The 25,064-nt window shown below is 27.7% G+C and overlaps 1 protein-coding gene across 1 annotated transcript; it reads left to right on the top strand.

The window, feature by feature from the left end:
• The first annotated feature begins 20,576 nt into the window (after nucleotides 1-20,576).
• Nucleotides 20,577-22,091, top strand: LOC114175601 (GDP-fucose transporter 1). The gene has a single exon (XM_028060362.1). It carries the CDS (start codon nucleotides 20,834-20,836, stop codon nucleotides 21,884-21,886), a length of 1,053 nt encoding a protein of 350 aa, XP_027916163.1. The 5' UTR covers nucleotides 20,577-20,833; the 3' UTR covers nucleotides 21,887-22,091.
• Nucleotides 22,092-25,064: the final 2,973 nt, after the last annotated feature.

Here is a 25,064-nt window from a genome sequence, read left to right as displayed (position 1 = left end):
AAGTTCATACTAAATTACCAATATTTCATCTATTCGTCAGGTATAAATATTTTGTCCATATTTTAAGAGTTTGTAACCTTACCCTCAAACAGATTCTATCTTTCTTAATTTGTAAAGAATAGGATTAAAAAATTATAAAAGAATAAATCAAAATGATACTTAGCTATCTTTAAATCTACCTAAAACTTATCAAAACTGAAAATAAATTTTCCTCGAAGTATCTAGTGGCCAAAATATCATTGAATTAGGTATGGAATTGTCTGTTTCCACAGAGTCGTTTAGGAAAAAGGAACTCCCTATTTAAACTAAATATTACTTTCCTCAATACTTGTTCAAACATATATTATAGGATTTTATTTTTTACAAGTATTTTTCATTTTGTTTGATTTTATTGCACTGTACACCTTGTTATTGGACCGATAAATAGTTTTGTAATTTTGTTCCGATTGAACAGTATTTCCGTAAAGGATTTTGCAGCTTCTGTTTTCTTTTCTCCGTTACGGGTTCTTTTAGCTTCCCTTCTCTATCCGTTCTTTAATATCATTCGTGCAGAGTGCCACCTCGCCGTTGAACTCCGTTACGTGTCCTATTTTTTCTGAGTAAAACAAAACATTCGTGGGGTCCTTTTACGATGTAGTTATGAGTTTTCTTGATCCATTCTAGAACTCGAATTATATTTATCTTTCAAAATTATTTCGTACCAAAGTCCATTTTGGATAACAAGATTTTTTCTTAATGGAAAATAATTTTGTAATACTTAAAGGTCAACTGATTTATGAAAAGAAAAATTGACATCTCCCCTCAAGTATACAAATTAGTAGACAATTTACCTACAATAATAATAATGATAATAATAATATTTAAATTGGTAAAAAAAATTGTTTTTTTAGTTATTTTACAATTTCATCTATTTATAATTCAAACTCTATTATTTATGTCTGGATAAAAAGTATAACTATTGTTATGTTATTAGATTATAGGAATAAAATGAGTGTTGTTTGCGGGACGGTGCATCAGCCTGCTAAAATTTGACAGATTAGGTTAGTTAGTTAATCTCTCCCGTCAAATGAGTAACTAATAAAATTTGTATATTATTAATTGATGTCTTATAAATTTATTTATTTATTTATAATACCAAACAATACTTAGTTGAAGGAAGTACATAAGAGACATAAAAGGGTGAGAAATGTTGGAGACACGTCATGGGTTGTTAAGCTATCCTTGGTATGCCATCATACACCCTTTTTTCTTTTTCCAGATTTAGTTTAAATCACCCTATCCTCCACTCTGTTTTCTACAAAATGGGTATCAGCTTCTTTTTGGCGATAAAGTTTAGTGATAAAAATATCATTGGACAGGACCAAATAACTAATTGGTGAAAAATATGGGTATGCATGGGTTTAGGGTTTGATTTCGGAACAAAAGAGAGAATAGTACTCCTGGTTGGGAATGTTTCTGCTAGAGGAAGAGTGTACCAATGTAGTTGAAGAGACTTACTCACACTTAAGGGAGAAATTGTTTGGAATCTAAGTATGAGTCTAAATCTTACATTGGCTAAAAATGAGATAGTAAAATATTATATAAAAATAAAAACTCATAAATCCATTATCTTAAAATTTTGAATTGAGAGTGGTGTCAATGTTTGATGTGATTGAGCTCAGGTGATATTATATCTCTCCAGTAAAATCTCTTTGTAAACCTAACGATATGCATGGGTTTAGGGTTTGATTTCGGAACCTTAATCCTTTTACACTGTAGACACAGACTCAAATGTCGTCACTCTTCTTCTCCCACTACCTTCCAAAACCATTCCATGTTACCATAGATTCGATATGTTAACTTTATGAGATTTAGCAAGTGCTTCGTAATATGCCACCTAGGATTTGTTCTCTCGTGTCTGACGCGCACTCATCAACGTTAAGGCGCATTTCTCCACGTGCCTATCTCCTCCCTCCAGAACCTCTAAAGCAATTCACCTTAGCGTTAAAAGCTTCCAATCACTATATATATACCTCACCACCCTCAATCAATTAACCAAGCGAGTTCATATTTTTCTTACATTATTATCCTTTCCATTATAAACCATCCTTTCGCTTTTAATTTTTCTTTTCTGTACGAAGTCAAAATGGGATCTCTGGTTCACAAAACTTCGCATGACGAAGATAATGTTTACTGTGATCAAGAATGGTTTGCGTACCAACTCATGACTATGTTCGAAGCTGACGATGATGATGATAACGATGACGACGGTGATTATGATTATGCCCCTGCAGCTTAAAAGATAAGAGATGTTGGCCACAATTCGTGCTCCTGTCACAAGTTAATCTGCGAATGTATTAAAACCCTAGCTTCTTTATTTAGGACTAAAGTTGAGGAAGAAGAAACATTATATGTATGCCATAGTTTAGAGCGTTCTTAAATGCATTATATATAACCTAATTTATCTTCTTAGCTGAGAATCGAAGGAGCTACGTTAATTGTACCATGATATATAGCATACGTATATGAGAAATTGTTGCAAATATCTCACACCTTACGTTTACATCAATAGTTAGCATTAGTCAGAAATAATTTCAAATGAGATTATCAATTATAATTATATCAATAATTAAATAACTGAATTACCAATTATTTAAGGAATGCTAACATAAATTCAACATTAGTTTAATGCTAATATTAGTAAAAAAAATTGTGCTAGTTTATTATTTAAGAATATAAATGAAGTTTTGTAATCATTTATATATTACAATTGCTAGGTTTTCAAAGAAAATATATATCATAGAAATTTAGAATCAATAAGTTATGAAAAAAAAATTCATATAAAATACTAAGTGTTGGAATTTTTAGGGCTTTTGATAATATGAGATATAAGATATAAGAGATATATGTGATATGTTATACAGAAAAACATGTTTTTGTATTTTATTGATATATCCTATATATAGAGCAAAATATAACAAAATATTAAGTATAAAATATTTAAAATATCTCACTCCTAATCTAAAATAATAACTAATTTCCTAAAACTGAACCATATATTTAAAACTGAAAATTTTTCTAAAAACTAATTTAAATAGAAAAAGATATTAATAAATATTCTCAACACTAAGATACTATTTTCAATCAACATTTTAAGATAATAAAGATAAATAGGTTTATGTGAAATAAAACTCATCTATTTTATCTATTTCTAATCAAAATAAAACTTATCTATCTCTCCTTATACAGTATCTATTTTATCTATTTCTAATCAAAATAAAACTTATAACTCACTTTAATTTAAGTTTTGAACAATAGTTTAATCTTATTTCCGGTATTGAAATTTAAAGCCGTACTGTCATTTTTTTTCCGAGACAAATTTGACGTATTTGGAAGGTTAGGTAGAGAATTTGGCAGCATAAGACAGTTTCCAAATTGATGACCTAATGGGAAATTTGAAGACATCCGAAGCAATTCAATCTATTATGTGACGTGAGATCACCAGCTTTTCCTTGACATGGCCAAATGGAATTGTAAGTTCTAAAAAACATTTATAAATTCATAATTTTAAGATTTTAGATTAAAAATAATATTAATTCTTTATATAAATTACACTTCTATCATATTTAGATTTATGTAATCTTTTTTTAATAAATATCCTAAAAAAACATCAATATGCTGCACAACTTTATGACCAAACGTCATATTTATTATCTCAAGTCATCGTATTGTACAAATTCAAGAGTTAAATGAAGCCATGAAAATTTAAGTTAAATGTATTCTTATTTAAGAGTTATCATGACTTGCCTGAAATAAGTCGTTAATTAAGCAAAAGGTAACTTCTTAGACATGTAGTTTCAAACGCATATTTTTACTGGTATCATATATTATCGATCAATAAAAAAAAAATCAGCTTTGATGAAACTTTTTACGATGCTTATTATTAACAATCTAGTTGTCATATTTATGAATAATATGAATAATAAAAGGCAGAAGGAAAAGTTAATTAATTTGAAGAGATGCTTTTGGTGAAGATAACAGATGATGAAATCGAACTAATTCCCCTTGTCGCCACAGTCCAGTGGCTACAACAGAAAGGCCAAAAAGGGAAAGAAGCTAACACTAAAAAAAATCCACTAATTCACGTAAAGAACGATAAAGATTCCATGCTAATTAATTAATATAAACATGTACCTAAGTAGAGTATTAAAACACAAAGCACAAACCTAAACCAACCCTTGCCACCCTAATCTTACACTTTAAACGACCCTTGTCACCCTCCAAAGCTCCAACAAAACCAACATGTTGCTGAGTTGTGTGAACAAGAATTCCAACGTGGCTGGTCAACACAGCATCACACATCCTTGGACCGGGTCTTCCTCACACCCCAAGCATAAATCCACACACTTCCCTCGTGCCTTCCTCGCGCCAAAACGAGCTCCACACTCACCCTTCCCTTTATATAAACACCACCCACTCTCTTCTCTACTCAAACTCAACACACACCACTACTCATTTATTCTCTACTACCATTCCTCTCCTTCTTCCTCCACCATCTTACAAAAATGTCGTTCACTGCCTGCAACAAACATGCCGACGATGATCATGCAACTCGCATTGAAGAAAGTGGTTTCCACGGGCATGGAGATTTTGTGAGGTTTGTCCCGGTTATCTCTATGGAGGGTGATGACGACGACGACGACGGTAGTTACGACTACGCACCTGCAGCATAAACTATATATGTTCGGTTACCTAGTACTATCCAACTTGTAGCCACTGACATATATACTAGAATGTCTGCTTCAATTCTTAATTATTAGTTTGGTGGAAGCTATCAAATTACAAAATTACGTGTTAGGTTACTTTATGTTGATTAAATATGATGAGAAACGCAGTTCATTATAGTTTATGTTATCCACCATGGTTTTCACCTTCTACTTCAAACACCTGACGTTACTCATTGTCTTATGTATCAGTCAAGATGTCACAAATTAAATTAGATTTTTTTTTTTTCCGTTGAAGGAACTTCCATATTTATTTCTTTCCTTGTTTTCTTTATCATTTTCCCTTTTGCTGCTGTTTCAGTGACCGGTCCTTGTCTATTAAATTATTAATTTGAATCCACTGAAGAACCGTCATGTCTTCACTTTTCTCTTGTGATTTCTGCAAGTTTTGGTCCTTCAACTCGTATTTCAGATAAGGCGACCACATGGGCCTGGCCCACCAGACAGAGCCCACTGTGTATACCCAGAAAATAAATGTTAGCTATTTAAGTGGGCTTTAAAACGAAAGAAGGTATATGTATGCATTCTCTCACCTTCAACTAATATAATAGCGAATCAGAAAAATTACGACTTGTACATAATTAATTGTCATATCATACTATATGACAATTTATACTTGAGGATTGCAGGGTGGAGGGTCCAATTAAAACGTGATATGTGAGTTACTGTACAATAAATGCAAGATAGTGAAATAGTAGAATAGAAAGATATGTTCAAAATGTCAGTGCTTTAACAACACAGATCCTATAACTAAATATAATAATCTGCAATACCATTTACTTACCTAAACTTTTTACACCGGGTTATCTTCATTTGTGTTTTTATAATGGAATATTAGTGTTGTGTTGTGATGCTTTGAGGTGGTTTATATCAAACTTCATGTATTTACCTCTGAAATAGACAATGCGTAGAATGATTATATAATGTTTGGTGGGACAATACTGAGAATATTGAATTTCTTTCTTTTTTCTTTTATAAATTTATTTAAGGATGAGCTTGATTTTGTTTGTGGATATACTTGCTTTTGAGATGTGGAAAAAAAGAGAGAGATAGGTCCAGAATAATCATGTTCAATTTAAATAATTTTTTCAAAATCTTATATTGGTGAGTTGAATAAATTCTTTTAGCTGAGTTCGGTTTTATTTAAAAAACTAAAACGTAGTAATTTGATTATACACGTAATAGAGAGCTTGCTTTGTTAAATTTGTAGATTTAACTATGGAATAAGAGTTATTCTCTCAATAATAAATGGGCGAAGGCACCATTCAACAAAATATATTTTCTAAAAATATAAATTTTTAAAACATTATACGTCTATACCTATCTATATATAAACGGAATTCTTCTTTTTCGTATATATATTTTTCTTTTCAATTTTATCTTTTAAATATCTATTATTTTAAAGTGAAATTATTACATTTCAATTTTTATCTTTCAAATGATAGTTAATCAAAATTTAATTATTTTATCCTTTTATTATTTTAAATTATTATTTATTTCAATTTAGTTTTTTTTAAAATTGAAATGATTATTTACAATAAAAAAAAATACACATGTGTTTTCTACATTTCTACTTTTAGTTGAGTTTCTATCAAACTTGTGTCTACTGAATCTTTAAAGTTTCAAAACTTTTTAATTGAACCTCTCCCGGTTAGATTTTTTGGTTATCTATGTGACTTACATTATAACCTACTTAAATATTGTCACATTGTCACATGATAGATCATTACAAACTACCATAATGACGACGTTTAGAGTCAAAAGATTTGTTATTCTTAAGGCTAATAAAAATTAAAAATATTATAAAATTATATATCTTTATTTCATATTCCATAATTTTATATATTTATAATTTATAATTTCTTTTAGTTTTATAAATTTATAATTTGTATTAGTTTTAATTTTAAGAATAATTTCAGATAACGTGGTATATAAGAAGTACATATCATTGGATAGCAAACAAAAGATTGATTAGTAAGTTTAAAATAATTGTACAAAAGGTAATATGGAGTTCCCCACTCATTTGTTCATTGTTCGCCACCTAGATTGCAGATATGATTTTACTTACTTTTTTGTTCTAGTCAGCCACCTAGTGCAAGCAATAAGGATTGATTTCTGTAACTTATAATCAAATTCATTGTATAATAGAAATACATCCCATTGGATGGCAAAAAAAAAATTGATTAATAAATTTTAAAAAATTGTAGGAGAAGTAATATGCAGCTCCTCACAAATTCGTGGTATATAAGAAATACATCTCATTGGATAACAAACAGAACATTGATTAGTAAGTTTAAAAAAATTGTTGAAAAAGTAATATGATGTTCCCCACTCATTTGTTCATTGTTCCTTACTTAGATTGCAGATATGATTTGTCCTATTTCTTTTGTTCAAGCCAGCCACCTAGTGCAAGCAATAAGGGTTGATTTGTGTAACTTATAATCAAATTCATGGTATAAGGAGTACATCCCATTGCATGACAAAAAAATATTGATTAGTAAATTTTAAAAACTTGTATGAGAAGTAATACGCAGCTCCTCACAAATTCGTGGTATATAAGAATTACATCTCATTGGATAATAAACAGAAGATAGATTAGTAAGTTTTAAAAACAAAAGTACAAAAAAGTAATAAGTAGTTCCCCACTCATTTGTTCGCTATTCGCCATTTAGAGTAAACAGTAAGGGTTGATTTGTGTAAGTTATAATGAAATTCATGGTACATAAGAAGTACAACCCATTGCATGACAAAAATAGATTGATTAGTAAATTTTAAAAAATTATATGAGAAGTAATACGCAGCTTCTCACAAATTCGTGGTATATAAGAAATACATCCCATTGGATAACAAACAGAAGATTGATTAGTAAGTTTAAAAAAATGTACAAAATGTGATATGCAATTCCCACTCATTTGTTCATTATTCGCTACTAAGATCGCAGATCTGATTCTACCTTTTTTTTGTTCACACCAGCCACCTAGTGCAAGCAATCAGGGTTGATTTGTGTAATTTATAATTAAATTCAAGGTACATAAAAAGTACATCCCATTGCATGACAAAAAAAGATTGATTAGTAAATTTTAAAAAATTATACGAGAAGTAATAAGCAGTTTCTCATAAATTCGTGGTATATAAGAAGTACATCCCATTGGATAACAAACAAAAAATTGATTACTAAGCTTAAAAAAAATGTACAAAAACTAATATGCATTCCCCACTCATTTGTTCATATTTCGCAACTTAGATCGCAGTTCTGATTTTATCTATTTTTTTGTTCAAGTCAGCCACCTAGTGCAAGCATTAAGGGTTGATTTGTGAAACTTATAATGAAATTCATGGTATATAAGAAGTACATTCCATTGCATGGCAAAAAAAGATTCATTAGTAAATTTTTAATAATTATACAAGAAGTAATATGCAGCTTCTCACATATTTGTGGTATGTAAGAATTACATCTCATTGGATAACAAACAGAAGATTGATTAGTAAGTTTAAAAAAAATGTACAAAATGTGAGATGGAGTTCCCATTCATTTGTTCATTGTTCGCCACTTAGATTGTAGATATGATTTTACCTATTTTTTTGTTCAAGTCAGCCACCTAGTGCAAACAATAAGGGTTGATTTGTGGATCTTATAATGAAATTCATGGTACAAAAGAAGTACATCCAATTGCATGAAAAAAAAAGATTGATTAGTAAATTTTAAAAAGTTGTACGAGAAGTAATACGCAGCTTCTCACAAATTTGTGGCATATAAGAAGTATATCCCATTGGATGACAAACAAAAGATTGATTTGTAAGTTAAAAAAATTCACAAAAAGTAATATGAAATTCTCTACTTATTTGTTCATTGTTCCCCACTTATATTGCATATGTGATTTGACCTTTTTTTTTTGTTTCAAGCCAGCCACCTAGAGCAAGAAATAATGGTTGATTTGTGCAACTTATAATGAAATTCATGGTACATACGAAGTACATCACATTATTGCATGACAAAAAAAGATTGATTAGCAAAATTTAAAAAATTGTACAATAACTAATACGCAGCTTTTCACCAATTCATGGTATATAAGAAGTACATCCCATTGGATAAAAAGTATAAGATTGATTAGTAAGTTTGAAAAAAAATATACAAAAAGTAATATGTTGTTCCCCAATCATTTGTTCATTGTTCGCCACTTAGACCGCATATCTGGTTTTACCTTTTTTTCTTCAAGTGAGCATCCTTGTGCAAACAATAAGGGTTGATTTATGTAACTTATAATGAAATTCATGGTACATAAGAAGTACATCCCGTTGCATGACAAAAAAAAGATTGATTAATAAATTTGTAAAAAGTGTACGAGAAGTAATAAGTAGCTTCTCAAAGATTCGTGGTATATAAGAAGTACATCCCATTGGATAACAAACAGAAGATTGATTAGTATATTAAAAAAAATGTACCAAATGTGATATGCAGTTCTCATTCATTTGTTCATTGTTCGCCACTTAGATCATAGATATGTTTTTACCTATTTTCTTTGTTCAAACCAACCACTTAGTGCAAACAATAATGGTTGATTTGTAGAACTTATAATGAAATTCATGGTACATAAGAAGTATATCTCATTGCATGATAAAAAAGATTGATTAGTAAATTTTAAAAAATTGATTAGTAAATTTTAAAAAATTGTACGAGAAGTAATACGCAGCTTCTCAAAAATTTGTGACATATAAGAAGTACATCCCATTGGATGACAAACAGAAGATTGATTTGTAAGTTTAAAAAAAATGTACAAAAAGTGATATGCAGTTCCTCACTCATTTGTTCATTGTTCGCCACTTAGATTGCAGATATGATTTGACCTATTATTTTTGTTAAAATCAACCACCTAGTACAAACAATAAGGGTTGATTTGTATAACTTATAATGAAATTTATGGTACATAAAAAATATATCCCATTGGATGACAACAACAAAATTATTTATAAATTTTAAAAAATTGTACGAGATACAGTTCCTCACAAACAACAAATCCTTTACAAAGATCTTGTCATTATGGTAGTATGCAATACATTATGTGACCATATATAAGTAAAGTAACAATATAAAATAACTGTCAAGTCACATAAGTAACTGAAATATTGAACCAGAGACTTAATTGAAAAATTTAGAAAGTTTGAAAGAAAAACATAATGAAAGAAAAATATCATAATGTTATATACTATTTTTTTAATTCAAACTTGTCATAACTGATGCAACTTTTCTTATTATTTTTAATAGATTAACAAGTACAGTTTTAATTTTTTATACCCACATCTTATGATTATTATTAGGAAGATTTTTGTTGTGCTGATGCAATACATGGTACTAGACGATCAACGTGACAGAATTTTATCCATGGAAGAAGACCGCAAGAATTTGAAGACGGATAATGGGATAAGGGTTTTTTAAATATGTTTATATGCATTAATTAATATCTGTCTTTCAACGTTGATTAATTACTTTTCTTTTTTTTATAAAAATACCACTTTAATATTTGAAAAACGAAATCACTTTTAATTTGAAAATTAATATACAGTTCTTCAATTATCGAAAGTTATGATAAAAAAGTTATGCATATAAATGATGTCACATCACATTTAGTAATTTGAAACATATAAAATATAATACTTCATTCAAAACAGATAAACAATCCATGTATAAAATATATTAATAATTATTACGAAAAATAGTATTATAAAAATATATTATTTATAGATTTAAACTAAATCAACAAATTTTATACAAAAATTAATCACTACTAAAGTTCTTTAAGAACTTTCACTGCTTTAATTGATAGTTTCTCATTCTCTAGAATTATCTTTCAACATATGATTTTATTTGCTTTCATCAAATATGTGATCATCGCAACAAAAAAAAAAAACACAAAAAAAAACATAAATCACACAAAAGGATAAACTAGTATATGAAAGAGTTAACCTAAAACCAACAAATCATATTTTATATATATATATATATATACACACACATGTGTGTGTGGAGCACTATGGTCACAGAGGCTATGCCCTTCTTAAAAATTTGAATTTTTTTTATATTATTGGTATTTTAATTTTTTTATATTATAGATATTTTAGGAGTTATATTACAAATTAATGATGATTAAATCAAATATTATATTTTTTTATAAACATAATAATTAATATTAATAAATAATAAAAATAAAAATAATAAAAAATAAAGAATAAAAATATTTATCAATATATTTTTTATGATTTTTTTCATTATGGCTTGAGTTTTTCATAAATTGTTCTCATATCTCATTCTCACCTGTTTTCTTGTGTTTTTTAAGATAAAATATCTATTATTTTTTCTCTTATTTCTCCTTTGCTCTCTTCCATTCTCGAAGAAGAAAAGAAGAAAATAATTCTTTTGTCTCAGTTGATAGTGAAATATTAGTTTAATAATTTATTTAATGGGTCTCTTTTATATTAATTTTTTATTTTATGAACATAAAAGTGTGTTTTTTTTTATAACCAGATTTTATTTGTGGTTCCATTATATGTCTTGAGTTTCTCACAAATTGTTCTCATCTCTCATTTTCACCTATTTTCTTTTGTTTCTGAAGATAAAAAGATCTATTATTTTTGCTCTCATCTCTCAACCGTTCTCTTCCATTCTCTAAGAATTAAAGAAGAAGGTAATTATCTATTGTCTCACTTGATAGTAAAATATTAGTTTAATCATTTATTTAATGAGCCTATTGTATATTAATTTTTTTATTTTATAAACATAGAAGAAAAAATATTGAACTGTGTGTTTTTTATAACTGAATTTTAAGTGTGGTTTGATTATTATTAAATTTTATTTTGACAATCTTTTAAATATGTGTGATTTCTTTTTTAGTTATCATTATACTAAATTACTAGTGTACACACAGGCGTTGTACGCATTTTTTAAATATAAATGATAGTAGTATTTAATATATTAATATTAATAGTGTAATTTTATTAAGTTAATATATAAAATAAATTTATATTTATTAAAAATAAAGTGAAATGAATAAAGAAATTAATTGTTAATGAATAAAAAAAGGAAAAAAAGAAAAAAAGATTTATAGAAAATAAGTAAAAATAACCATTAATTTAAAAAAATTTAAATAATTATATTGTAAAGGGTATAATTGATATTAAGAAATGTGGACACAAAAGAGGAAATCCTCTTTATATTGTTCTAGATATATTCATTTTTATTGTATTAGTGACAATAATTAAATATATAAAATTTGGATATATTATTTTAGCTCCTATAATAATATTTGGTCAAGATCTGCCCATATATATTTATATTGGTGAATTCATTTTAATACATACAACTATCATTGAATTCTCAAGAAACTACTTAGCATCACACCCCAAATCAGTGACGGAACTAGGATATGACAGGGGGAGCCACGGCTCCCCCATTTTTTTTTTAATTTATTTTATATATATTTATATATTTTTTAAAATTATATTATATATTATTTATATTAAAATTATATTATGAAAAAATATAATAAAAGATAAAATAAAATTTTTTAATAGAGACATTAATTTATAAAAGAGATTAGGGTTTTTTTTCTAACTATAAGATCTTTCCACCATGTAAATTATCATGAAAGTGTGTGAAGAAAGATAAATACAAAGAGATAGGTTGAGAAATAGAGGTTGGAAACACATAGATTGGGATTCATGTATACATTCTTGCATGATCTCTCACAAATCAAGGTTAGTATCTTATTATGATTTATGTATGTTAGTTTATGATTCTTTTTAGGATGTTTCTTCCAAATTAAGTTTATCCCAAATTAATATAAACCCTAATTATGATTTTAGGGATTATTTTATGAAATTGGTATGAACCCTAATTATAATTTTTCCTAAATTATTATAATCCTTAATTATGAAATTTAGGGATTTTGTGTTTTTCGCTACCTATGGTAATTTTTTTTTAAAGTTTTGAATTTATACAGTATTGCTTATTTAATTAAAGTAGTATGAGTTTTGTTATGTTTTGCATTGTGATAATTGTGATTTGTGAATATAAATTTTATTTTTTCTAAATAGGTAAGAGGTGATAAATTTATATTAGAAAGATTATGATAAAAAGTAAAAAAATTCATTCATTTCTTTCAAAGAGGAAGGTTTGTGATGAAGATGAAAAAGAAATGCATTTACGTTAACTAAACTTGAGAAATTTAATAAGAACCAAGAATTTAAGACAATATAAAACAATCCTCTAAAGTTCTCAGAGTTACATATAATGAATTTAACAATTCATTAGAACGTGATCTAGGAAAAACGACATCAAATTTGACAATACCACCAAATCAAATTGATGAGATATAAATGACTTATCTAAAATGGTATTCATGAATTGGTATCATGATATAATAGCAAATGATAGTAATATTTTTTTGAATTCTACTATTATGTGTGTTTGTTATAAGAAGAGGAAATGAAGAGAAAAAAATGAAGAGTTTTTCTTCTAAAGAAAAATTATATATAACAAATCTAATTTGGCCCCCTACAATTTTAGTCCAAGTTCCGCCACTGCCCCAAATCATCAATTCATGAATTAAAACCCCCATTGTCCACCATAACGACAATACCCGACCACATTTTTCACACGCAATCAAACAATTTGAAACGAAAAAAGGATAAACAGGCAATTGGTATGAAAACCTAGTTTCCTTTATCTGTTAATCGTGCTCAACAATTTCTACGACACCAAAAACACCTTTAGTTCTACAATATGCTTTATCCATATCTAGAAACAACACAAGAATGATCAAGACATAATGTTATGATTATTGATAAGCAGAAACTCGTAATGATGATTAAAAAGACGCATACAAGTGAAGAAGACTCACATGTAACAAAAGATATAAATAGACCAAGAAAAAAAAATGCTAAAACTCGACTTACGCGAACGAAGAAATTGATTGGTCCAAATTGAAGACCTCGTCATGAATCCTACAATTTTGGTTCTTCAATCAGACCCGAACAACGAGAAAGAATTATTAGCGATAATTTAGAAAATACTAGAAAAATAATTTTTAAAAATATGATATGTTTTAAAATAATAAAACTCATCAATAACAAAACTATTTTTCTAAAACTTTTTAATATTAAAATAATTAATTCTCACTCTTCTTAAATCATTATAATTTTTAAACTTTCATCTTCTAAATCTTTACACATATAACCCTATTTCATGTAAGTAAATTAAAATAATAATAATAAAGTGTTGTTTGACCGTATGATTTCTTATTAGTCTATTCTTTCACAAATATTTTAAAGCATAAAATAAAGAAATATATATATATATATATATATATATATATATATATTCACTCTCCATTATAATCATTATAAGATTCAAATAAAAAAAAGGTTGTATTAACTATGAAAACTTACAATTAAAGAATTAATCTAGTAAAATTAACGGAATACTTCTAGATATAACTCCAAATGTGCATACTAAATTTATCTTTAAACTCATTGTTTTAGTGCATTAATATATATATATATATATATATATATATATATATATATGTGATGAATTATTAATTAGGAGTGACTTGTGGTTCTTAAATTTTAATTTAGTTTTAACTTTACGTAGTGTGCAATTAACTGTTTTGTGTGTTGACACTTTTATGAAGTACAAATTAAGTTTTTTTTTTTTTTTTTACTTGCTTGACATGTGCCATTAATTAAATAAGTGAGTTTGGAGTTGAAACTTGATTGGTTATGCACGAATATAGGCACTTAGGGATGAAGTGTGATCCTTCAACTTTAATTAAGCCTTTTATATAAGTGTGTTAAGTCTTTCTTTAAGTGTTCAATTAAGTGTATTGTGAGTTGGAATGTAATAGGCATTATTATTAACACTCAAGAGTAACATGTATCTTCAAACTTTGATTAAGTCTTTTATTAAATGCTAACTGCTCCTTGAATTTTAATTGAGTTAAATTAAGAATAAAAGTTATACTTTACGTGTTGATTATGTATTTTAATATGTAATACACAATTCTAAGAGTACTTTATCGCAGGAGTTTATGATATCTTCCAAGACTTTTATTTCTACAACTTAGATTCTTACACTTTTGGTTGTTGAGATAAATAATCCTTTTTAAACGAAAAAATAATTTTTTATGTTCATGAGGTAGAATTTTAATTTATTATATCATCTCAGCATAATCTAATAAAAAGATTTTATAAAACACTTGTATTTTAATCTTATGACATGATATATAATCTCTACAATAAAAATGCTGTAAAGCGTAAGTTATGGTTCTCAAACTAAAAAGAAAAAAGACTATATAATCATTATTAGTCTGTAAAACGATATAAATATAAAATCTTTAACATTTAATGTTTGAGTTTTTTTATTCATAATTAAAGTGAGACTTTTAACTCGAACACCTACAAATTATTGATTTTTTTTTTAATGTTTGCAATTTCGTAATATGTCTACGTAAAAGGTTATATAATTATGAATAAAATATAAAAAAATAGAGAAATTTTTTTATAAGTGGTACCCGAGTCCTAGTTTGTTTAGTGTCTTTCTCAAGCAAAAAGAAATATTTTCTATTGTGGTAAGATCTAACTATAGTTAGGGTCAGTGAAATTGTTTTGAGATAAATTAGCACGACAAGAATGTCCTACTATAGTAAAAATCTATAATAAAACTTTATTAACACTTTCTTGAGATATTATTATAAATATAAGTATGAGTTCAAAGTTTCACTTAAGTAAAAATTAAAAAGTTGAGTGGTGTATCGTCAATGATGGATCATCTTCTTTATGACATAGAAGGGTCATGAATCCCTCAATTTATTTTACTATTTATACAAATTAATATATAATTAATATATTTTATTAAATATTTTTAATTTCATACATTTGAGATCAATTTAACAAACGCACAATTTTCTTTATTGTTATCTCTTCAATGTAGTAAACTTGGATTAGATAAAAAGTACATTAATTTTAATTTTATTGCCTTTGTTTGCTTTGTTTGGGAAGTAACTTGACTTCTTTACCAAGATAAGTATAACATTGATTTCACAAAACACAAACAAGATGAGTATTAACTAAAAGTTATTAAAAATATGTTGAAAGTTACAAAAATTATGTACTTAATTTGTCTGATTGATTGATATATATATATATATATATATATATATATATATATATATATATATATATATATATATATATATATATATATATATATATATATATATATATATATAATTAAATAATATCTCAATTTTTATATTTATATAAATTAATATATAATTTAAACTATTTTTAACTTTTAATATATTTTATATATTTGACGTCCTCAAATATTTTTATACATCTATATAAAATTTTGACACTCTAAAAATATTTGTTGAAGATCTTCTAGAGCCTAACCCAATATTCAAAGATGGATAGAACATTCAAATGGCGATCTAAAGTTTACACATCCAAAAATTGAACTTAAAAAAGTTTTGATTTAAATAGGTATCGTAATATATGAGATGTTTTAAAAAAAGATAAATGCTTTATATTTTGTTATTATCTTTGTATATTTGTTATTATCCTTTAATTGGAATATTCTATAATATTTATGAAAATAGACGATTTATATTTGTATTATTTATAAATAAAATGTTAGGATTTAGAGAGAAAACTATTTTGATCTTAGTGTTATTAACTTCCGAGTCAAAAGAGCTTATCGTATTTTTTTTCTTCTTCAATACAAGGCTTCATAGTTTTTTTACCGGAACAAGTGGTATATGGGAAAAACAAAACCCACAACCAATTAAGGTTTTTTGTTGAAAGTCTTGTGTGAGGTATTTTATGTGACCAATTCGTATTTCAAAAGTGATAAATTTTTTTAGTTTATCTAAGTAATTTTTTTTAACAAAGGTTATATATATATATATATATATATATATATATATATATATATAAAAATAATAGACTAAATTCATTTTTATTTATTTAAAATATTTTATTTTTTTAAATATAAAACATTTGACTTTTCTTTTTTAGATATTTTAACTTAACTAATATGTGACATGTGGATATATGTACGTCTTTTTTTTGGTTTAAAAAAATTAATTTTTATTATATTTGATAGACGTTATATATATATATATATATATATATATATTTTATCAAATAGTATATATATGTGAATGGGAGTATAGAAAACTTTGATTCAATTTGGTTTTGATTAAGTTTTCTTTTCTTTCAATAGTTGGCTTTCTTTGGGTTGCATGCATTCGAAGTCTAGACAATTGCATGAGAGCTTAGTTGAATAATTAAGGGAATACCTACTTATATATTAGGCTTGTAGATTATTTTATTTTTATTTAAATCTTTTGAACAATTCTATGAACGATCCAATAGTTAAAGGTAAAGAAAGTTGACTTGATTCAATATTTAAAAAAAAAATTGATATCGTGATCTTGAAGCGTTAAAACCCTATAATAATAAACACGTTTGAATTTTAGTTGGTGATTTTGTTGAAACTAAAATTTAGTTATTAGATTATTAGTATTATAAACTGTGGCGATACAATGAGAAGTATTGAATATTATATACGATACAACGTATTTTTTCAATAAAGTTGCATATGTAATTTTATACAATATATATTTATGTTTTCAAATAATTTATATATAAATATTGCCAATATATATATATATATATATATATATATATATATATATATATATTTAAATTTCTTAATTAGAGTATATCGGCTTAAACATTAAATTGCAGTTGCAAGTATAATTTATTTTTGCCCGAAATGGACCAATAGCCATATTTAATGACTTTATTCTTGAAATAAATAATTTTGAGAAAGGAAAAACAGACAACAGTTATGTGACCGAAGAATGGTACACCAAAAGACCCGTAAGAATAACTTGGACTATTATTTTAAGGGAAAACTGAAACAAAATACTATAATGTACATCTAAAAATAAAATAAAAAATGTCATAATATATATATATATATATATATATATATATATATAATATAATATAACAAAAATTGTAGTGATAGGTCCATTTTTATCAGTATTCATAATCATGATAAAATTATTAAAATAACGAATCTCAATTATTAAAATATTAAAAGAAACTTGGTTTGTAATCAAGACCTCCGACTGAATATGGATATTTATAAATTCCAAAATAATTGAAATATTAAATGAATATGGAGATGCCAACGTATGAAAAACGAAAAGGAGAAGGGGTAGAAGAAAGAAAATGGTGAAAAAGTATTTAACTTTTTAATATATAATTTGTAATTACTAATTAAAAAACATAGAAGTGTTGAATTTTGGGTGGCAATTACTATCCCAGTGGTTGCCAAATCGATACGGCAGACACGACTTCCTACTTAATTTATTTACCACAAGTGGAACCCTAATTTGTTCATAGAAGAAAAAAACAAACCTGAACGATGTCAAAGCAAAGCACTAAAATATAACCTTTTTAGCTGTTCGAGGATATACACGTTTTCAAATTAGTAGATAAATATAAATAAATAAAAAGTAACTCTGAAAATATTTTATATATTTAATATTTATTTTTTATAAGTATATATATATATATATATATATATATATATATATATATAATTACCATTTAAATACAACTTAGCTTCTTCTATTATAGTTTATATTAAATTACATCTTAATAATAACATATATTAACTTATTTAGAAAAAAGACAAACTATTTTCAAAATTTCAATTTATTGATATTTAATTACTAACTTAAGATAGTGACGTACATTGAAAAAAGGTCGAACATTCTGCTTGAAGATTCATTATACCGATATATATATATATATATATATATATATATATATATATATATATATGACTTTAGGGGAGTTTAAAATTGTGGGAAAGTAATAAGATTTTGACAGTAATTATAATGGAATTTAAAACAGTTGACAATTCTAAAAGGGTTCAAATTGCTGGTAGTTGCACACTATTCTAAATTCTCAATAGCATGTAATCAAAATAGTAACTGTAATTTTGTAAATCTCGGGGGAGCTTACTTTTCAGAAATTAGTTTAAATCAGACTACATTTACCAAAAAAAAAAAGTTAAATTGTTAGTAATACATTTAATGAAATTTAAGCCATAAAATACACACACAATAACCTCAGCTAATGTCTTAAAATTATCATATCACCACCAAACGAAATTTAGTAGTAAAAATTTGTAGGTAAAAAAATAAAGAATGATAATTAATAAATAAGTAATAAATTATAAATAGTATACTAAATAATGAGTATTACATAGTAAGTAATAAATAAAAATATAAGTAATTTAAAAACAATTTTAATTAAATAATAATTATAAATAACAAGCAATGAGTTTTAGTTTACATATAATAAATAAAAATGATGAATAGTAAGAAAAAGTATTAAATAAATAATACTAAATAATAATTAATAAGTATCAATAATAATAATCACAGAAATCAATAAATACTAAACAATAGTTAACAAATAATAAAAATTAAATAGTAGATGATAAGCTATAAATAAAAAACTATATGTATAATATAACTAATACATGATGACTGGTAAATAGCAAATAAAAGCAAGAAATAAAAAAATCAACAATATAATAAATCTTTAAAGGTAAATAATAAATTTAAATGTTATGTAGTATAATAAATAAAGAATAATAATAATAATAATAATAATAATTAATATACTACAAATTATAACAAACAATAAAATAATAAAATAAATAATAAATAATAAGTACTGATCATAATAATAAACAATAAATAGTCAGCAGTCAATACTAAAAAAATAAAGTCAACAGCAAATAACCCATAGTCAATATGAATAATACATGCCAAAGAATTAGTTAATAAATTAATAAATTATTAATATTAATAATAAAAAGTAAAATAATAAAAAAATTAAATAATAATTAAGATATAGTAATAATGAAAACCAGAAAAAAATATTAATTAATAAATACTAAGTAATTAGTTTAACAATAGTATAAAAAACTCAACAATAAATATTAATAAACTCTAATTTAAATTTTCTTACCTCTTTACCTCCACCACATCTTGAATCTCTCTATTTCTTTATCCCATTCCATAGGAAACAAATGCTACAGAAAATCTTTAATTTATATAATTTTTTTTTACTAATTCATTCTTGTTTAATCACTAATGTATTTTAAATTTTCCTTTTCCAGTCGCATGCTTTGTCATCGCAAGAATTTTTTTTAAAGAATAATAGAAACTAAAAACAAAATGTTTGGATGAATGAATATTAAAACAATAATATAAAACTATATATTAATTAAAACTATATTTTATTTTTCTTGATATAATATTATTTGATTTATAAAAATTATGTTATAGACGCACTAAAAGGAATCCAAAAAATCTCTTACTCCTACCCGTTACTAATAATCCATTATTATTATTAATTGTATTTTTTATAATTCATTATTTAAATATAAAGAAATTAATAGTAAAATAATAATATTTATTTTTAACTAATTTGTGTAAAAAATAATGATAATTAATTATTTTATATTTTTATATTATCAATTTTATTATTTAAATGTTATATATAATTTTACATTATTATACTTTAAATATAATCATGTAATAAATTATTTATTTAAATATAACAATTATTATATTTATTTTCTTATTCGATTGGAAAAATTTAGAAAAAACAAAATAAAATAAAAGGATAAATAGAAGAAGAAAAAGTGTTGTGGATACAGTGAAAGAAAAACAAAATAGGAATTTAGGTATGCAGATATGAAGATCTGTTTCGTTTTGGTCTTTCCCTGCTTCTATGGTACCATACAAAGTCTGAATTGGAAAGAAAGAAATAAGTGTGGCTGAGTGGGTGCAGTAAATAATTGTCCTCTTCCCCCAACACCCTCTGCCACTGCATTCACATTCACACACTCTCTCAGATCTATATATTAGGGCGTCGGTGATCCATTCCCATTCCCACTCGCATTCCATTTCTTCATAATGTCGTTGGGTCGATTGGATTCGTGGAAGCAGCAGTACTACACCACCACCGGCGTGGTGGTGGGTTACGCACTCTGCTCCAGTCTTCTCGCCATTATCAACAAATACGCCATAACCAAATTCAACTACCCAGGCCTCTTAACTGCGCTACAATACCTCACCTCCGCGCTCGGCGTCTACGTCCTGGGGAAGCTAGGGCTTCTCCACCACGACCCCTTCACAATCCCCACCGCAAAGAAATTCTTCCCCGCCGCCCTCGTCTTCTACCTCGCCATATTCACCAACACCAACCTCCTCCGCCACGCCAACGTCGACACCTTCATCGTCTTCCGTTCCCTCACCCCCCTCCTCGTCGCCCTCGCCGACACAGCCTTCCGCGCCCAGCCCTGCCCCTCCAACCTCACCTTCCTCTCCCTCCTCCTCATCCTCGCCTCTGCCATCGGCTACGTCGCCACCGATTCCGGCTTCACCCTCACCGCCTACTCATGGGCCTTCGCCTACCTCATCACCATCACCACCGAGATGGTCTACATCAAACACATGGTCATGAACCTCGGCCTCAACACCTGGGGCTTCGTCTTATACAACAACCTCCTCTCCCTCATGATGGCGCCATTCTTCTGGTTCCTCACCGGGGAAAACGTCCAGGTTCTCGCCGCCCTTAGATCCGGCATCTTTGACCCCGCCGCCTTCTACGCCGTCTCGTTGTCTTGCCTCTTCGGATTGCTCATCAGTTTCTTCGGCTTCGCCGCCAGAAGGGCCGTTTCCGCCACGGCGTTCACCGTCACCGGTGTGGTCAACAAGTTCCTCACCGTGGCGATCAACGTCCTCATTTGGGATAAGCATGCTAGCCCTGTCGGGTTGGTTTGTTTGCTTTTCACCATTGTTGGTGGGGTTCTCTATCAGCAGTCCGTCAGTGGGCCTGTCAGTGCTCCGGCCCAGCCCAAGCAGTTGGATATCGAAAACAGCAAAGGTGGTGGCATTGGCGGCGGCGATGACGATGATGATTTGGCAGGTGAGAGTGATGGGACGGGTAAACTTATCTCTAGATGAGCATTTGTACCATTTGTTTCATGTTCAAGCTGCATTGACTGTATAATTATTGTCTTATTTTAACAACGTTAGGGAAATTTTATGCAATGTGAGAAATTGTTTTCACAATGATGTGGAATTTCAATTTTGCTTGTATACTTCTCCCAGTTTTACTGTTGTTGTGATTTTAATATATGGCTAAATATGGCTGGCTGTTTCATTTCCATGGTCTCCGTCTTCAGTACTTTGCTATCTAGAACGAACTGTGATATTCATCTGTTTCAACTTTCAAAATAGATTACCTGGTCCTTTCTGTTGAATAATGTAATCATCATACTTCCAGACTGATGAGCGATAACTTTAAACTTAGTAAAGCTAGTTATTTCCCCCCAACGACCCCAAGTTATAGATTTAGGCCAGATTTGTCAATCTCTTCTTTTTCTTTAGCAAATTTGCCTCTGTTTGGACCATGTGCTCCGTTAATTACTGGCCTTGAATTGTCTGAAAAACCCGCGTCCTGTTTTCCTTCGGATTTCTGCTCAAGTAATAAGTGGGATTTAGGTCTAGTTTTGATATACTTCTGAACAAGGAAATAAGTAAATAAAGTGAAAAAGGTTCGTATATAATTATAAATTTCATTTTCCTTCTTATTTTTTGAAGTGTTGTTTAAGAAATTTACCTAAGCAGACTCTTAGTCCACCTTTAACCGAGTTAGTTACACCGCTTGTGTGTGATTCAACACAACTTGATGCTAATTACTAAGCTGCAATCCCACAACTGAATGCTCTGTTTGGCTGAGAAAAGAGAAATAGATGAGATATAATATGTTAGTGAAGTGGAAATAAATGAGAAATAAAGAATGATGAAAGAGATAAAAAAAAATGAGCATAAACATGTGAGAAATAGTATAGCCATTCCACCACTTAAAATTATTTCTCTTCATTTTCTTCCTTAGGCATCTTCATTCAATTATTCTCCAAATCAAATCAAGTGTAAGATAAATGGAACCTGCTGAGAAACGGTAAGTAGATGTTAAAACAAAATACAAAGAAGTGTAGTAGAGAAACTCAATCGTTTAAATGTAGATATTGGGAAGCTATATGGCGCATGATTTAGGGACTGTAATGTCTACCTGGGTATTGTACTTTAAATATTTGATCTATTTTGTTCTCCCCTTCAGCTACTGACTCTATCATTAAGTTACTACTAGCATCTGAAATTCTTCTTAGAATGTGTTTTGGTCAATTACTGGCTAATTCAATTGATGATATTCATTTCCAATATCATGCACAACAAAGTCTTTTGGCGAGTGGTTTTTATATGGAGCACCTCTCATGTTGGACAAATCCCCATGTTTGATACACGATGCACTGACTTTTTTATTTTAAAAACAACTTAACACAACTAGCAATCTCTGATTCAAGATATACCAAGTTATTAGAATTAATTATAAATCAAGTGTTAGAAACACTAAAGAGACAGATGTTATTCCATTTTTTTCCGGGGTTGAATTTGTGTTTTGGTGGTGAAAGCTTCTGATACTCAGTTTTGATAGTAGTGTTGAATTATTGAACCCTCATTGGCTGTCTTTTGGACAAGGAACTCTGTTAAGGACTTGTTTCCACCAGTGATTAGTAATATCAGATTACATTGGTGTTGTGGTCCAGAACATCTCATAAAACCTTGGTTTCATGAAATGCTATTCAAATTTCATGATTAATTTGATGAAAAGTAGCTCATTGTTACATGCCACTGCCTATTCCCTTTGGTGTTGCACTGTAACGTGGAAATAACACCACGCAATTCTCAATTGACCCCGAAGGTTTTCTGATAAGAGGCTTCAGCTTCCAATTACTTCTGCTCTGTTATCACTTCTCCTGTAGAGCACGGTTTAGTCTTTGATTTCCATTTTCATAATACCGGACATGGAGATAGCGTCTTCAAACCGCTCTGCTAAATTATTTCGTGCTTTTAAAACCATGGAATTGTATTGTACTACCATGCAAGCCATGTGAATGAAAAACATTAGTGCTGAATCTCTCTGCTCTCAAACAGATCACCACAGAACTTGACTTGCAGTTCCTTCCAAATCACATAGATACTTCATTTCAAGATGAAATGCCTCACAGTCTGATATTTTCACAGATATCAATAATAGTTGCATGTCAATAGCATAACCAGGTTATACATTATAGAATTGGAGGATCTCCATAAATCGCTCACCAGTTTATTTTGGGAGGAGAGCTATGAGATTTCAGCCTCTGAAGTTCAAACAGTGGGTTGTCTTTGAGGAAGGTATTTCTAACATCCCTCTGAGAAAATTGGAATTCTCTAAAATTCAACAACTTAGACTAAACTGTTTGAGCATTACTTAAGGGATTAGGAGGATTGACTGAGAAAATTGGCATCACTATGCCTATCTCTATTCAGTTATTGATTTGCGATTTCCTTCTTGATTATTCTTTTTATTAAACCAGAGATTATTCAGGTCAAAAGTCTAAATTGGTGACCAAATCCTTTTCTATACTTATGATGACGCGTGGTAGTATATTATAAAAGTATCAAATTTTATCATTCGGAGAGTAATTCAAGATTTTATAGATGTATCCATAAAATGTTTTTAAATTTTTGAATAAAATTATTAAAAAAATTACTCTTTAAAACATAGATTAATTAATTAAAGTATAACCTAAAATAATTGCAATAAGATTTTAATTCAAATAGAATTATTCATTTAAAAAAATAAATTTAAATAAATTATACCAAAAAGTATAAATTCAAATAATTCATCTTCTTTGATAACAACTCTAATTCCTAGTCTAAATAAAAAATTATAAAATTAGATTTTAAATAATTCTTCTACTGATAATTTTTTTATTAGTATTTTTTCTTTCGTTACTTAAATTTAAAATATCCAAACAAAATATCCAATAACGAGTAGCAATTAATAAGGTTGCAAATTAAAATATTTGTAATTGTTATCTCTAGCATAAATAAAAAACATTTATATCCATAGCTAATTTTATCTGAGTGTAAATTTTTCTTGTCACCCTTACTAGTAACATGATATAACTTTTTGTTAAAAGAATATAAAATTTACCTATTAGATATATGATAATGTAGCTATTCATTATTGAGATACTAAGATCCTGATTAATCAATTATCAGTCGAAGTTTATTAATATGTTTATCTTGAAAA

Source organism: Vigna unguiculata, chromosome 3 (assembly GCF_004118075.2).
Source record: "Vigna unguiculata cultivar IT97K-499-35 chromosome 3, ASM411807v1, whole genome shotgun sequence".
Taxonomy (NCBI): Eukaryota; Viridiplantae; Streptophyta; class Magnoliopsida; order Fabales; family Fabaceae; genus Vigna; species Vigna unguiculata.
Note: the sequence above shows the minus strand (reverse complement) of the source record. Positions and strands in the feature narration are given on the sequence as shown.

Bases quoted from the DNA above. Each gene is read 5' to 3' on its own strand.
- LOC114175601 (XM_028060362.1), top strand. From the start codon at position 20,834: ATGTCGTTGGGTCGATTGGATTCGTGGAAGCAGCAGTACTACACCACC.